At 44.1% G+C, this 14911-nt stretch overlaps 1 protein-coding gene across 2 annotated transcripts in view; it reads right to left on the reverse strand.

The window, feature by feature from the left end:
* The window catches only part of LOC128692044 (uncharacterized), a 63884-nt gene that overhangs the window by 42797 nt on the left and 6176 nt on the right, over positions 1-14911 (reverse strand). For both annotated transcript variants that reach the window (XM_070079826.1, XM_070079822.1), the window contains exon 2: positions 13076-13382. In XM_070079826.1, the coding sequence (XP_069935927.1) occupies positions 13076-13382 (307 nt within the window). The remainder of the gene's footprint in view (positions 1-13075; positions 13383-14911) is intronic.

Genomic DNA, 14911 nt, shown 5'->3' on the forward strand with positions numbered 1-14911 from the left:
TGGAAACAGTCTCGCCAACAAGTGCGTTTAGCTTCACGGATGACACGGCGAGTGATCGCACGCTTCTGCTTAAAATCAAGAAGTTTCTCAGCGGTTCTATTGTACCGGTACCTGCCCCATGCAGCACGTTTCAAACGTACTGCACGAGCACAAGCAGGAGACCACCAAGGCACGCACTTCTGAGAATGCCTGCCTGAGGTTTGGGGTATAGAATGAGAAGCTGCGGTATAAACTGACGTCGAGAAGATGTGTAGGAGCTCATCAATGGAGGATGAAGGAGGAACCTCACTAAAAGCAGTGAGGTGTGAGTAAAGATCCCAATTTGCCCGATCAAATTGCCAGCGAGGGCTACGGAAAGGTGGTGAATAGGAAGGAGAAGTAAGAATGATCGGAAAATGATCGCTGTCATGCAAGTCTGGTAGAACAGACCAGGTGAAGTCTAGTGCAGTGGAGGAAGAGCAGACTGATAGATCGATGCAAGAGAGAGTATGAGTACGAGGATCAAAATGGGTGGGAGTACCCGTATTTAAAACATGGAGGGAGTGAGAGGCGAGAAAAGCCTCCAACTGGATGCCACGTGAGTCACAATGAGACCCCCCCCAGAGGAAATGGTGGGCATTAAAATCACCAAGTAACAGAAGTGGTGGTGGTAAGGATGAAACAAGAAAGGCAAAGTCTGGGATAGAAAATGCTCGAGAAGGAGAGAGATATAAAGAACATATTGTAAACCACTTATTCAAGTGGATACGGGCTGCAGTGTAATGCAGCGAGGTATGGACAAATAGTTGACAGTACGGAATATCATTGCGTAGAAGGGCACTTTCATTAAAGGTCCCATCTGAGAAAGGATCCGAAGAATACAATAAATTATAGCCTGAGATAGGTTGGAAAACAGCCGAGTGTAATTTTGGTTCTTGTAAGCAAGCACCAACAGGGGAAAACCTGGAAAGCAACATCTGAAGCTCACACCGATTACCCCTGAGGCCGCGGATATTCCACTGTAAATAGGCCATGATTGGCGATGAAGAAAATACCAGGAATCTGTAGGTAAAGGCACCTACGGACTAGAGGGGTTAGAAAAGTCAACGTGTGGTGGCATTGGAAGACGTTCAAGCAGCGAAGGAACGGAGCGTTGCGAAGAATGGGGTTGTGAAGATGGAGGAGAGGGAAGAGAAGGAACAGGAAGTGAATCAGTGTCCATTGAAGGTTTAGTCTCTGCAATATATTCTGAAATGGCTTCAAGTGTTTCTGAATTCAAAGATGTATGAGAGACCATATTGGAGATAGAAGAAGGAGGGTGAGTAAAGATTGGGACAGTAATGGACTGTACCAAAGTAGAGGGGGAGGGAAGAGTGTAAGGGACTGGAGATGAAGTGTGGGGGGGGGGACAGAAGAGGCAGAAACCTGGGAGGTGGCAGAAGAGGGAGAAACTTGGGAGGGGACGGGGGTGGAAGGCATAGTACGAGGAGGAGGGTGAATCTCCACACTTGTAATAGAGCCAGAGAGAGGGGAAGAACTAGGTACAGAGACTGGAAAGGTAAAGTGTGGAGGTGGAAGAAGGGAAGGAAGGGGCAAAGAAGATTTGAGCAATGTGGATTTTTTGGATTTCTGAGTAGAGGGGTGATTGGAATTAGGCGTCGTACGAGGTCTTGTCGATACTGGGGCTTGTGAGGAAGGACGCGAAGATTTGAGAACAGACTGAGTTGTAGTCGGGACGTCACGAGAATAAGAAACACGGGGTAGTCTCCCTTGGAGGCGGAGATGAGTAACTGCCATAGTATAAGGGAGACCTTCTGCCTCTTTGAGGCAACGGATTTCACGTTCATTTAAGTAGACCTAGCAATGGCGGGAGTACGAAGGGTGAGCTTCATTACAATTAAGGCAAGATGGAGGTTGACTGCAAGATGTATTAGAATGGTCGTCGGCACCACAGACTGGGCATTCGGCCATAGATCTGCAATATTTCGCTGGGTGACCAAAACGCCAGCAATTTCTACATTGTTGCGGTGTAGGTATCACCTTTCAAACTTGTAACCTATGTCCTGCGACATATACAGAGGACGGGAGTTCTCGGCTGTCAAAAGTTAAACGAGCTACATTGCAAGGGTAACGTCTCCGCCCCCAGGCAGGAAGGACATAAGTGTCTACTTTGAGGATTGGGAGATCCTGGAGTTCCAGCTGTTCAAAAATGTCATTGCCACATGACTGGAAATTCTGTTGGACTATGGTATGGGGCAGAATGACAGTACCACTACAAGAATTGAGAGATGTTTTTCAATAGCGATAGGAGTAGCATCGATATTCGAAAGGAAAGAAAGATCATGAGCTTGGGTAGCATTCTGGACAGTGACGATGCGCATACCGCTCTCGAGAGCATGAAATGAAATATCTCTACCAACGTGACGCAGGAGCGCTTTGCCAATACTATGGTCAGAAAGGTAGGCAGAAGAAGAAGTCGGTCTTAAAGTAAAGAATTTAGTCCATTGTGTGGTCCGAAACTGAGCGTGGAGAGGGAGTGCTTGACGTGTCTGTCTTTTCCGAGTAGAATGGGAAGGTAACGAAGGAGCATCATCAGGAGATTGACGATGGCATTTAGGAGTAGGACCGGAGTTGGTCCGGCGTGAAATGGGCAGGCGATTAAAAAATTGCCGTACCGTAGAGGGAGAAGCCGGAAGCATAGTCAAAGGAGAGCGGAGTTCAGACAAATCGAAGGAGTCAGTCGAAGCCCTGGTACCTGAAGCGGGTGAGGAAACAGCACCAGCAAGAGGTACAGGGGCATCAGGACTGTCCGAAGAGTGGTCTAAACACAAGGCAGGGTCAGAATGGGGTGCGGTATCAAGAAGGGGCCCGGGGGTAGTGGGTTCATGGACTAGGGCTGCCATGGTTAGGTTACTCCTTTGCTTTTTGTTTAAGAAAAAAAAAGAAAATAAAAATAAAAAAAAATAAAAAAAGGGGGGAGCGGGGAGGAATAGGTCCCAGGAGGAATGAAAGGGCCGGAAATCTCCCTCCGCGCCCAAGAGGACCTCAGCACTGCTAGTAGCGCAGATGCAGCATGGAACCCGTGCCATACCCTACACTTCATGCCAGTAAACCAGCAATCCGGGATAGCAACCTCACATCTGCCGAGCTACCTCGGTGGACAAAAGAGAGGGCGGCCGGATATCCGCCACAAAGCATACCTCCTTCGGCCACCACCCCCGGAATGCGAAAGGTGGTTTCCAGAGATACACCCGTCGCCTGAAAGACACCCAAAGCTACTCCGGGATACCGGAGAGGGATCGGGACATCCCCAGGCAATCCAGATTCCACGGCAAACTATGCCACCGCCAAGAACCTCAACGGAATGGGATGGACCCCGGTGTCCTTTCCCCTACCTAGGAACTAGCGCGCCTGTGGGAGAAATCCCAAAGGCCAAAAAGAGGAAGGGCCAAAGGGAGGGGTGAGGAGGAGGAGGAGGAGGAGGAGGAGGAGGAGGAGGAGGAGGAATGGAAAAAGGGGAGGATGGGATAGGGGAGGGGAGGATGGGATAGGGGAGGGGAGAATGGGGGGTAATTAGGTTCAGTCTGAGGAAGAAGACCGACAGGGCTAATTATTTTATTATAAACTAACCATAACTTGTCTTCAATAATTCTACCTCACTTTAAAAAATACTCAATTGCCCAATTTTATTGTAAATCCCTATTATTGCCCTATTTTACTTTAAACTATATTGATCAAACTTATTGTAAACTTCTTTTATTGACCATTTTTATTCAATACATTTTTAAACTAGTATTTTCAACTACAACTTTTATATTATCCTGTCTACCATCTTACTAGCATATTATAACCAAGTCATTGCCATTTTTATTTTTATAATTTTTATTTTTATTTTGCTACCTTAATTTATGTATTTTATCCTGTCAATTTAAATCTAATTATACTCTAATTCTTGTAAACAACTTATATAAGACCTTAGTGCAATTACAATTGAGAGTCATGTGCCTTTATTATTAGATTAATCACAGTTTTACTCTAGCTCATTCTAGCTCAATACATAGTCAATACTGAATTCACTATATTAGACCATAGTGCAATTACTAGTGAGAGACTGGTGCTATTTGTAATTTGTATTTTTATATTATTAGACTAGCAGGTTAAGAGACCATACAATAAGTGTCAGGGGCCCGAGACTGTTCAACTGCCTCCCAGCACACATAAGGAGGATTACCAACAGACCCCTGGCAGTCTTCAAGCTGGCACTGGACAAGCACCTAAAGTCAGTTCCTGATCAGCCAGGCTGTGGCTCGTACGTTGGTTTGCGTGCAGCCAGCAGCAACAGCCTGGTTGATCAGGCTCTGATCCACCAGGAGGCCTGGTCACAGACCGGGCCGCGGGGGCGTTGACCCCCGGAACTCTCAACAGCTAAACTCCAGGTAGTTGTACTATAGCTCTTTCTAGCTCAATACATAGTCACTACCAAATTCACTATATTAGACCATAGTGCAATTACTACTGAGAGACTAGTGCTATTTTTAATTTGTATTTTTATATTAGATTAAACCTATTGTACTATAGCTCATTCTAGCTCAAAACAGACTCCACAAAAATCATTATTAGACCTTAGTGCAATTACAAGTGAGAGTCTTTTTCTATTTTTAATTTGCATTTTTATATTACTAGTTTATACCTAGTTGTACTTTAGTTCATTCCAGCACAACACACAGACAACATCAACTTCATTATGTGTAGTAGTGACTATACACTACATGACCAAAATACTCTAGCTATATACTTGTCCAAACTTCCTACCACTACAGATATCAGTACTAGAACTCAACACAACTCAGGATATAAATAACCATAATTTAAACCTAGAAGATGATTGATCACGTTGACCCTGATCTAAACCTCCATAATCTGACACCCAAACAAAACCTATTGGAAAGTAACTGCCTTTATTACACAGCATCACAAGCCAGCACTATCCTAAACAATGCTAAAAGTCTATCAGTACTTAACTACAACATCAGGTCCTTAAGCAAACACCATGATGACGACCTAGCACTCCTTGAATCACTAGACACCCTTCTCCTGCATTATTCTTACTGAGACCTGGCTTAAGCAGGACACAATAGATATCTACCCTCTACCAGGATACACAGCAATTCACAACTGCAGACCAAACCAAGTTGGGGGTGGTATTGCAATCTATTACTCTAACCAATTATCTTGTATTAGCACCACTTGCTTTAGTGATGAATATGGGGAATACATTTTTGCTAATTTTACTGTAAAAACCTTAAGACGCCTATAACAATCGGTGCCATTTACCGGATACCTCACACAAACATCCCAAATTTCAGTGAGAAATTAAAGTCACTAATAACAAACAGACAAATGAATAAGCACCACCTTCTCTTAGCTGGAGACTTCAACATCAACCTTGGCTTACTAGATGATCAGCCTGTAACTGATTTCATCAACAATATGAACAACACACTTCTCTTACCAACAATAACTAAACCAACCAGGCTCACTGAGACAAGTGCAACCATAATAGATCACATATGGACCAATATACTAGCCCCCCCTTAAATCAGGGATAATCACATAGCACTACAGACCACTACCCTACCTTCCTCCTGACAAACATTAGTAAACCACCACTTGAATACAACAAAGTCTCATTTAGACTCCATGACGAGGCTTCAGTAAGGAAGTTCACAGCTGACCTAGAGACTGTTGACTGGCCTACAGAATTCTCCAAGGCCAATGGTATTGATGACTGGACAGACATTTTTCTTAACAAATTACTTAGACTATACAACAAACATTGTCCTATAAAAACAAAACAGATTACAAACAAACAGCTTGGTTGCCCATGGCTAACCAGCACCATTCTGAAATCCATTGACAAACACCAATATGAAAAGCAATATAGACAAGGCTTAATACACAAAGATATTCTTAAACACTATTCATCAGCTCTCACCAAAGTAATAAAGAAAGCCAAACAACTACACTACTCCAGTAGATTCACAGACACTAGAGGAGATATAAAAAAGACCTGGAAAACACTCAGATTCTAGATATCTGGAGAGAGTTCCGGGGGTCAACGCCCCCGCGGCCCGGTCTGTGACCAGGCCTCCTGGTGGATCAGAGCCTGATCAACCAGGCTGTTGCTGCTGGCTGCACGCAAACCAACGCACGAGCCACAGTCCGGCTGATCCGGAACTGACTTTAGGTGCTTGTCCAGTGCCAGCTTGAAGACTGCCAGGGGTCTGTTGGTAATCCCCCTTATGTGTGCTGGGAGGCAGTTGAACAGTCTCGGGCCCCTGACACTTATTGTATGGTCTCTTAACGTGCTAGTGACACCCCTGCTTTTCATTGGGGGATGGTGCATCGTCTGCCAAGTCTTATACTTTCGTAGTGAGTGATTTTCGTGTCCAAGTTCGGTACTAGTCCCTCTAGGATTTTCCAGGTGTATATAATCATGTATCTCTCCCTCCTGCATTCCAGGGAATACAGGTTTAGGAACCTCAAGCGCTCCCAGTAATTGAGGTGTTTTATCTCCGTTATGCGTGCCGTGAAAGTTCTCTGTACATTTTCTAGGTCGGCAATTTCACCTGCCTTGAAAGGTGCTGTTAGTGTGCAGCAATATTCCAGCCTAGATAGAACAAATGACCTGAAGAGTGTCATCATGGGCTTGGCCTCCCTAGTTTTGAAGGTTCTCATTATCCATCCTGTCATTTTTCTAGCAGATGCGATTGATACAATGTTATGGTCCTTGAAGGCGAGATCCTCCGACATGATCACTCCCAGGTCTTTGACGTTGGTGTTTCGCTCTATTTTGTGGCCAGAATTTGTTTTGTACTCTGATGAAGATTTAATTTCCTCATGTTTACCATATCTGAGTAATTGAAATTTCTCATCGTTGAACTTCAAATTGTTTTCTGCAGCCCACTGAAAGATTTGGTTGATGTCTGCCTGGAGCTTTGCAGTGTCTGCAATGGAAGACACTGTCATGCAGATTCAGGCGTCATCTGCAAAGGAAGACACGGTGCTGTGGCTGACATCCTTGTCTATGTCGGATATGAGGATGAGGAACAAGATGGGAGCGAGTACTGTGCCTTGTGGAACAGAGCTTTTCACCGTAGCTGCCTCGGACTTTACTCTGTTGACGACTACTCTCCGTGTTCTGTTAGTGAGGAAATTATAGATCCATCGACCGACTTTTCCTGTCATTCCTTTAGCACGCATTTTGTGCGCTATTACGCCATGGTCACACTTGTCGAAGGCTTTTGCAAATTCTGTATATATTACATCTGCATTCTTTTTGTCTTCTAGTGCATTTAGGACCTTGTCGTAGTGACCCACAAACTAGGGACCCACAAACTGAGAAAAACCAAGAATATTGTCCTAACTAAACCTAATGAAACACCACTACCTCCCACTGACACAGCTAACAAGATAAACAACTTCTCAACCATAGGATCTAATCTCACCAGTAAAATCCCACATACCAATGCCCATGCCAGGGACTACCTAGATGGGAATTTCCCAAATTCCTTCTATCTTGCACCAACTGAGCCCACGGAAGTCACCGAGATTATAAAGTCGCTTAAAAATAACTCGGGGAATCTGTCTCATGTCCCACCATTACTGTACAAGCGAGCAGCCCATGTCCTTTCGCATGCTATTTCATTACTCTTTAACAAGTCACTAGAGACTAGCACCTTCCCGAAACTACTCAAGATGGCAAGGCTTACACCAATACATAAAGGTGGTGACCCTACAGACTTAAACAACTATAGGCCAATATCTAACTTACCATTGCTATCCAAAATCTTTGAGAAACTCGTGCACAGGAGACTGTATTCATTTATAACGGCTCAAAACATACTCAACCCCTGCCAATTTGGATTCAGGAAAAATAAAAGCACTAATGATGCAATCATAAAAATGCTAGATCTGCTTTACACAGCATTGGAAAATAAGGAATATCCACTAGGAATTTTTATTGACCTAAGAAAAGCTTTTCACACAGTAGACCACGATATCCTACTCCACAAACTTGATCATTACGGTATAAGAGGCCATGCACTTGCTTGTTTCAAATCTTACATTACTAATAGGTATCAGTATGTCACCATTAAAGACACAGCATCAGCAACACGGCCACTTGATACTGGAGTTCCGCAGGGAAGTGTCCTTGGTCCCCTGCTCTTCCTCATATACATCAATGACCTTCCAAACGTATCCCAACACCTGAAACCCATTCTCTTTGCTGACGACACGACTTATGTCATCTCACCCTAATCTTGCCACCCTAAACACCACTGTGAATGAGGAGCTGATCAAAATATCGACTTGGATGACAGCCAATAAACTTACGCTTAACACTGACAAAACCTACTATATTATGTTTGGTAGCAGAGCAGGAGATGCACAAATTAACATTAAGATTGACAACACTCTAATTACCAGAAATAATGGGGGCAAATTCCTAGGCTTATACCTTGAAAACAACCTGAATTTCAGCACCCATATCCAGCATATAACCAAAAAAGTATCCAAAACGGTTGGGATCCTCTCCAAGATACGATACTACGTCCCGCAAAATGCCCCTCTCACACTATACCACTCGCTTATTTATCCATACCTCACCTATGCTATTTGTGCTTGGGGATCAACTGCATCAACACACCTAAAGCCAATAATAACCCAACAAAAAGCTGCAGTAAGAATAATCACTAAATCCCATCCCTGGCAACACACCCCCCCACTCTTCATAGACCTAAACTTACTCCCTGTTCAGTACATCCACACTTACTACTGTGCAATCTACATCTACAGGGCCTTAAACTCTAATATCAACCTTGACCTAAAACGCTTTCTTGATAGTTGTGACAGAACCCACAGGCATAACACCAGACACAAACATCTCTACGACATTCCCCGTGTCCGACTAAACCTTTACAAAAATTCAATGTATGTCGAAGGCCCTAAAATCTGGAATACCCTACCTGAGAACTCTAGAACTGCAGACACATTCATCACCTTCAAAACTACCATTAGAAAACATCTTATCTCCCTGATACACCCCGTCAACTAACTACACGAATACCACCTGGTGGTTCACACTTACACTCACTGACTCATTTGACCATAAACAGAAATATTAATCTCAATCTTAAAATAATGAATCCTGTGATACTCCAATACTGAAACTATGTACTGTGCCAAAACAAAAGCATTTACATTGCTAAACTCACAAACTAGTATTTAGTCACTTAGCCATAATACCAACTTGCCTCATAATTTGTAATATTTTACAATTAAGAATAAAACAGTCTGCCCGAAATGCCTAGCCATGCTAAGCGTTCTAGTGGTACACTCTGTAATCACTATTTTACTACATGTAAACCACACAATAACCAAATTTCTGTAAACTCAGCATTGTAATCCTTATAGAGAATAAACCTTGAATTTGAATTTGAATAAAGATACCTGAAATCCGCAGGTAAGGGTTCCTACGGACCAGAGGGGTTAGATAAGTCCACATGCGGTGGCAGCGGAAAACGTTCAAGCAGCGAAGGAACGGTGCGCTGCGAAGAAAGGAGTTGCGCAGATGGAGGAGAGGAGAGAGAAGGAACAGAGGGTGGATCAGTGTCCATTGATGGTTTGGTCTCTGCAATATATTCAGAGATTGCTTCAAGTGTTTCGGAATTCAAAGACGTCATATGGGAGACGATATTGGAGATGGTATGAGGATGATTAGTAAAGATTGGAACTGTAATGGACTGTACCAAGGTAGGGGGGGGGCGAAAGGGTGGAGGGAGCTGGAGAAGAAGCGTGGAAGGGGACAGAAGAGGCAGAAACCTGGGAGGTGGTAGAAGAGGAAGAAACTTGAGAGGGAACAGGGGAGGAAGGTACAGTTCGAGGAGGAGGGCGAACCTCTACACTTGTAACAGAGCCAGTGAGAGAGGAAGAACCAGGTACAGAGACAGGGAAGGTAAAATGAGGAGGTGGAAGAAGGGAAGGAGGGGTTAAAGGAGTTTTTTTTTTTACTTCTCAGAAGTAGAGGGACAATTGGGAGGTGTCGTACAAGATCTCGTCGATACTGAGGCTTGCGAGGGAAAACGCTAAGAAGCGAGAACAGACAGAGGCATTGAAGTAGGGACGTCTGAGCCCAGGACAGGAAAAGAATTAGATACAGGAGTGACTATGGGAGAGGTAACCACAGAGGAGGCTGCAGAAGATGGGACCCCAGAAGTGGGGGGACGTTTTGAAACAGGAATAAGAAACACGAGGTAGTCTCCCTTGGAGGTGGAGATGAGAAACTGCCATGGCATAAGGGAGACCTTCTGCCTCTGAGGTAATGGATTTCCTGCTCATTTAAGTAGACTTGGCAACGGCGAGAGTACGAAGGGCGAGCCTCATGACAATTAAGGCAAGAGGGAGGTCGATTGCAAGACGTATTAGAATGGTCATCGGCACCACAGACTGGGCATTCTGCTACAGATTTGCAATATTTCGCTGGATGGCCAAATTGCCAGCAATTTCTACACTGTTGTGGTGTAGGGATCACCTTTCGAACTTGTAACCGATGTCCTGCTACAAACTGAGGATGGGAGTTCATGGCTGTCAAAAGTTAAACGAGCCACATTGCTAGGGGTATCATCTCTGCCCGCGGGCAGGAAGAACATAAGTGTCTACCTTGAGGATTGGGAAATCTTGGAGTTCCAGCTGTTCAAGAATGTCATTGCCACATGTCTGGAAATTTTGTTGAACTATGGTATGGGGCAGAATGACTGTACCACTACAAGAATTGAGGGAATTATGTTTTTCAATAGTGACAGGAACAGTATCGATATGGGAAAGAAGAGAGAGATCCTGAGCTTGGGTAGCATTCTGTACAGTGATGATGCGCGTACCACTCTTAAGAGCATGAAAATAAATATCTTTACCAACATGGCGTAGGAGTGCCTTGCCAACGCTATGGTCGGAAAGATAGGCAATAGAGGAAGTCTGTCGTAAAGTGAAGAATTTAGTCCATTGTGCATTCTGAAACCGAGCGTGGAAAGGGAGTGCAGGACGTGTTGATCTTTTCTGAGAAGAACGAGAAGGTGGAGAAGTATCATCAGCAGGTAATTGTCGTTTAGGCGTGAGACCAGAGTTGGTCCGATGTGGAACGGGCCGGTGATTCAAAAATTGCCGCACCATAGAGGGAGAGGCTGGAAGCATAGTCAAAGGAGAGCAGAGGTCAGATAAATCGAAGGAGTCAGTCGAGACCTCAGTGCCTGAAGCGGGTGAGGAAACAGCACCGGCAAGAGGTACAGAGGCATTAGGAGTGTCCAAAGAGTGGTCCAAAGACGAGGCAGGGTCAGAATGGGGTGTGGTATCAAGAAGGGGCCCGAGGGTAACAGGTTCATGGACTAGGGCTTCCATGGTTAGGTTACTTCTTTTTTGTTTTTAAGAAAAAAAAATAAAAAAAAAAAAAGAAAAAAAGGGGGGACTGGGGAGGGATAGTTCCTGGGAGGAACGAGAGGGCCAGAAATCTCCCTCCGTGCCTAAGAGGACCTCAGCACCACAAGTAGTGCAGATGCAGCATGGAACCCGTGCCATACCCTACCCATCATGTCAGTAAACCAGCAATCCGGGATAGCAACCTCACATCTGCCGAGCTACCTCGGTGGACAAAAGAGGGGGGCCAGATATCTGCCAAAAAGCATACCTCCTTTGGCCACCACCCCTGGAATCCGAAAGGCAGCCTCCAGAGATACACCCATCGCCCGAAAGATACCCAAAGCCACTCCCCGGGAGACCGGAGAGGGATCGGGACATCCCCAGGTGATCCAGAGTCCACGGCAAACTACACCACTGCCAAGAACCTCAACGGAATGGGATGGACCCCAGTACCATTTCCCCTACCCAGGAACTAGCGTGCCTGTGGAGGAAAAAAAAAATAGGAAGGGTAGTAGGGAGGGGTGGGGAGGAAGAGGAAAAGAAAAAGGGAGGATGGGATAAGGGAGGGGGGATTGGGGGGGTAATTAGGTTCGGTCTGAGGAAGGAGACCAACAGGTCTAATTCCTCAGACCAAGAGCCTCTTCACCACGTCAAGGTGCCCCCCTTGAAGAGTGGGGGTGCATAATAAACATATTAAACTAACAACCGGAGATTCGAACTCAGTGCGAGCCAAGTGCGTCAGCGATCGTGTGCGTCAGCTATCGTGTTACGGGACTGATTACATAGTCTTTACATTTCTACTGCTTTTGCTGTCTTTTCTGTATTCTACTACAGAAGCCTGTATACCTGGAGAAGAAATTGGCAAAATTGAAAAATCAATTTTCATGCTATAATGTCTGAGAGCTTCGTCTAACTGGCTTCACTCTTCAACACTGATATCTTGATAATTCAAATACCGACTGGCTTCAAACTTGCTATGCTGGTGTTTCTTACAATATTAGTTTGGCTTTAAAGTTGGTGCTTCTTCGTGAAAGGGAGGACTTAATTTAGGGCTGTGTATGTGCTTATTTACCATCTGGGAATGCTAGATTTCGGGAGATAATTTGTAAATACCAAATTTGATTCTTTCAAATCTTCAACCTTAATATTTAACCGATTTATAAACTTATGCCCCTCTGTGTTAATCTTCCCGTGTACACTTACGTACACTGGGTCGGGGGTTATGCAATACAGGGGTAGCTTAGCTACCGAAATACATTTAGTTTTGTTCGTCTTGTGGACCAACAGGCCCCACCACTCTCTAAGAACATACCTATTAATGTGCATCATGCAGTCACAGGCAGACATCTGCTACAGAGTACACTGGATAAGTAACCTTCGCCTCAGCATCTATCTGAATTTCTTGGGATCTATGTAGGTTCTCGGCACAAGCAGAAACCTATGTCAATGTCTGGCATGACGTAAAGGTTAACTTCTGAAGTGTCTGGACTACAGGGTGAACAAAAATACAGTGGACCAGCGACAACAAAATACATTGGACCCCCCCCCCACACACCCTATCTAAGTTAACATATTTCTCCAGCTTAGTGGACTATCGTTCTATCTCTTAAAGCTTCAATGTTACCATCCTCAGTCATTTTAAGACGCAGAAGTGATGGCAACGCCGAGGTGGTGGAGAATATTTGTTTCAAGTTGTCTTGTTGTGGTCCACCTTCCATCACGGTCTCTCCCAGTGCTGATGTATTACTGCTGCCTCCAGAGTCACCATAATGAACACCTCCACTGTTGCCACTGACCACCGCAGTTATGGACGTGTTCCTGGAACTATCTCGTGAAGCAGTTCCAGTCTCACTCGCTGCTGCAGCTTGAAACTCTGATGTCGCTGTAAACTCTGCCGCTACTTCTTCATACAGGAAGATCAACTCCCACACCTAGGATTGAGATGTGATTTGTGGGTATGATACGATTTGTAGACATAAGGAATCTAAGTTTATTCTGTTTAATATCACAAAAAAAATACATTCTTTCACGTTTCACACAAATAGTGCAGATATACAAAACAGTTAATGATTTAGTTAGAAATCATGCTAGGAAGGTTCAACTCACTCGTGTACCCGTCCAACCTATATTTAAAACTACCCAAATATTTTGCCTCAGTAACACTACGTGGGAGTTTGTTCGACTCGTCTACGCGTCCCAACATCCTTCTATATCTAAAAGTCTAACTTTCAACCGTGGCTGTGAGTCTTATCTTTGTAAAATATATTTTCAACACACTATTTATATTACCTTAATTTCTGCTTTTCAGTTGTGCACTTCAATCATATCTCGACTAATATTACGCTTTTCCAGAGGAAAAGTTTTTAATACATATCAACTTAGTCATCTTTCACTGCATATAAGATATATATATAAGCTTGCCTAACCTATAGGCATGACATACTTCTACTAGTTGGGTTTTTCACTGGTGACTCCACCTACCACTGCTACACCCAATATCTGCTGTATCTAATAGATAGAAAAGAATAATTTTTTTTATGGAAAGGTTACAATGTGTAATTACAATTTTGATTTGCTAAGTACAAAGAAAGTCACTATCATGCTGTGACATTTCGGGGAGACTAATCCTAGTACATAATAACTAAAGTCTAGGCAAGATAAGAGTAGCTGACTTTTTAATAAATCTATCATAATATGAATGCGAAGTAGTCAAGGTGGAGGGTTATAAGAATAATTATCTAAGTTGCTAATATGCTGCAGTTTCATCAAGATTGATGGAATAAACACAGACTCCAGGCTTAGGGACCGATTACCTCACTCTTCGTCTTACAATGTTTCTCCGCATCGGGCTGAAGCCACCGACTGGAGAAAGTTTCCAGAATAAACATACCGAAGTGTTGCACAAGTATCTTGTTTATCAACATAAACATTGTGTGATACAGCAACACTAATATATCTTCACACAAGAGGACATCTACAGTTATTGTTTAAAAACTTGCCAACATGTACTTTAGAGCAAGAAGAATTCAGTAGCGGAGTCATGGTTATATTCTGTGGCTGGATTAAATATAACAAGATGCAGAAATAAAAAATAATCTCTAGGATTTTTTTTTTTTTTTTTTTTGCAGAATGTGAAATTACTTAAAAAATCGTGCTTTTTTGGGTCACCGGTCAACCTGGAGAGATTACCTGGAGAGAGTTTCGGGGGTCAACGCCCCCGCGGCCCGGTCTGTGACCAGGCCTCCTGGTGGATCAGCGCCTGATCAACCAGGCTGTTGCTGCTGGCTGCACGCAAACCAACGTACGAGCCACAGCCCGGCTGATCAGGAACTGCCTTTAGGTGCTTGTCCAGTGCCAGCTTGAAGACTGCCAGGGGTCTGTTGGTAATCCCCCTTATGTGTGCTGGGAGGCAGTTGAACAGTCTCGGTCCCCTGACACTTATTGTATGGTCTCTTAACGT

The sequence above is a fragment of the Cherax quadricarinatus genome, chromosome 6 (genome assembly GCF_038502225.1).
Source record: "Cherax quadricarinatus isolate ZL_2023a chromosome 6, ASM3850222v1, whole genome shotgun sequence".
Classification (NCBI taxonomy): Eukaryota; Metazoa; Arthropoda; class Malacostraca; order Decapoda; family Parastacidae; genus Cherax; species Cherax quadricarinatus.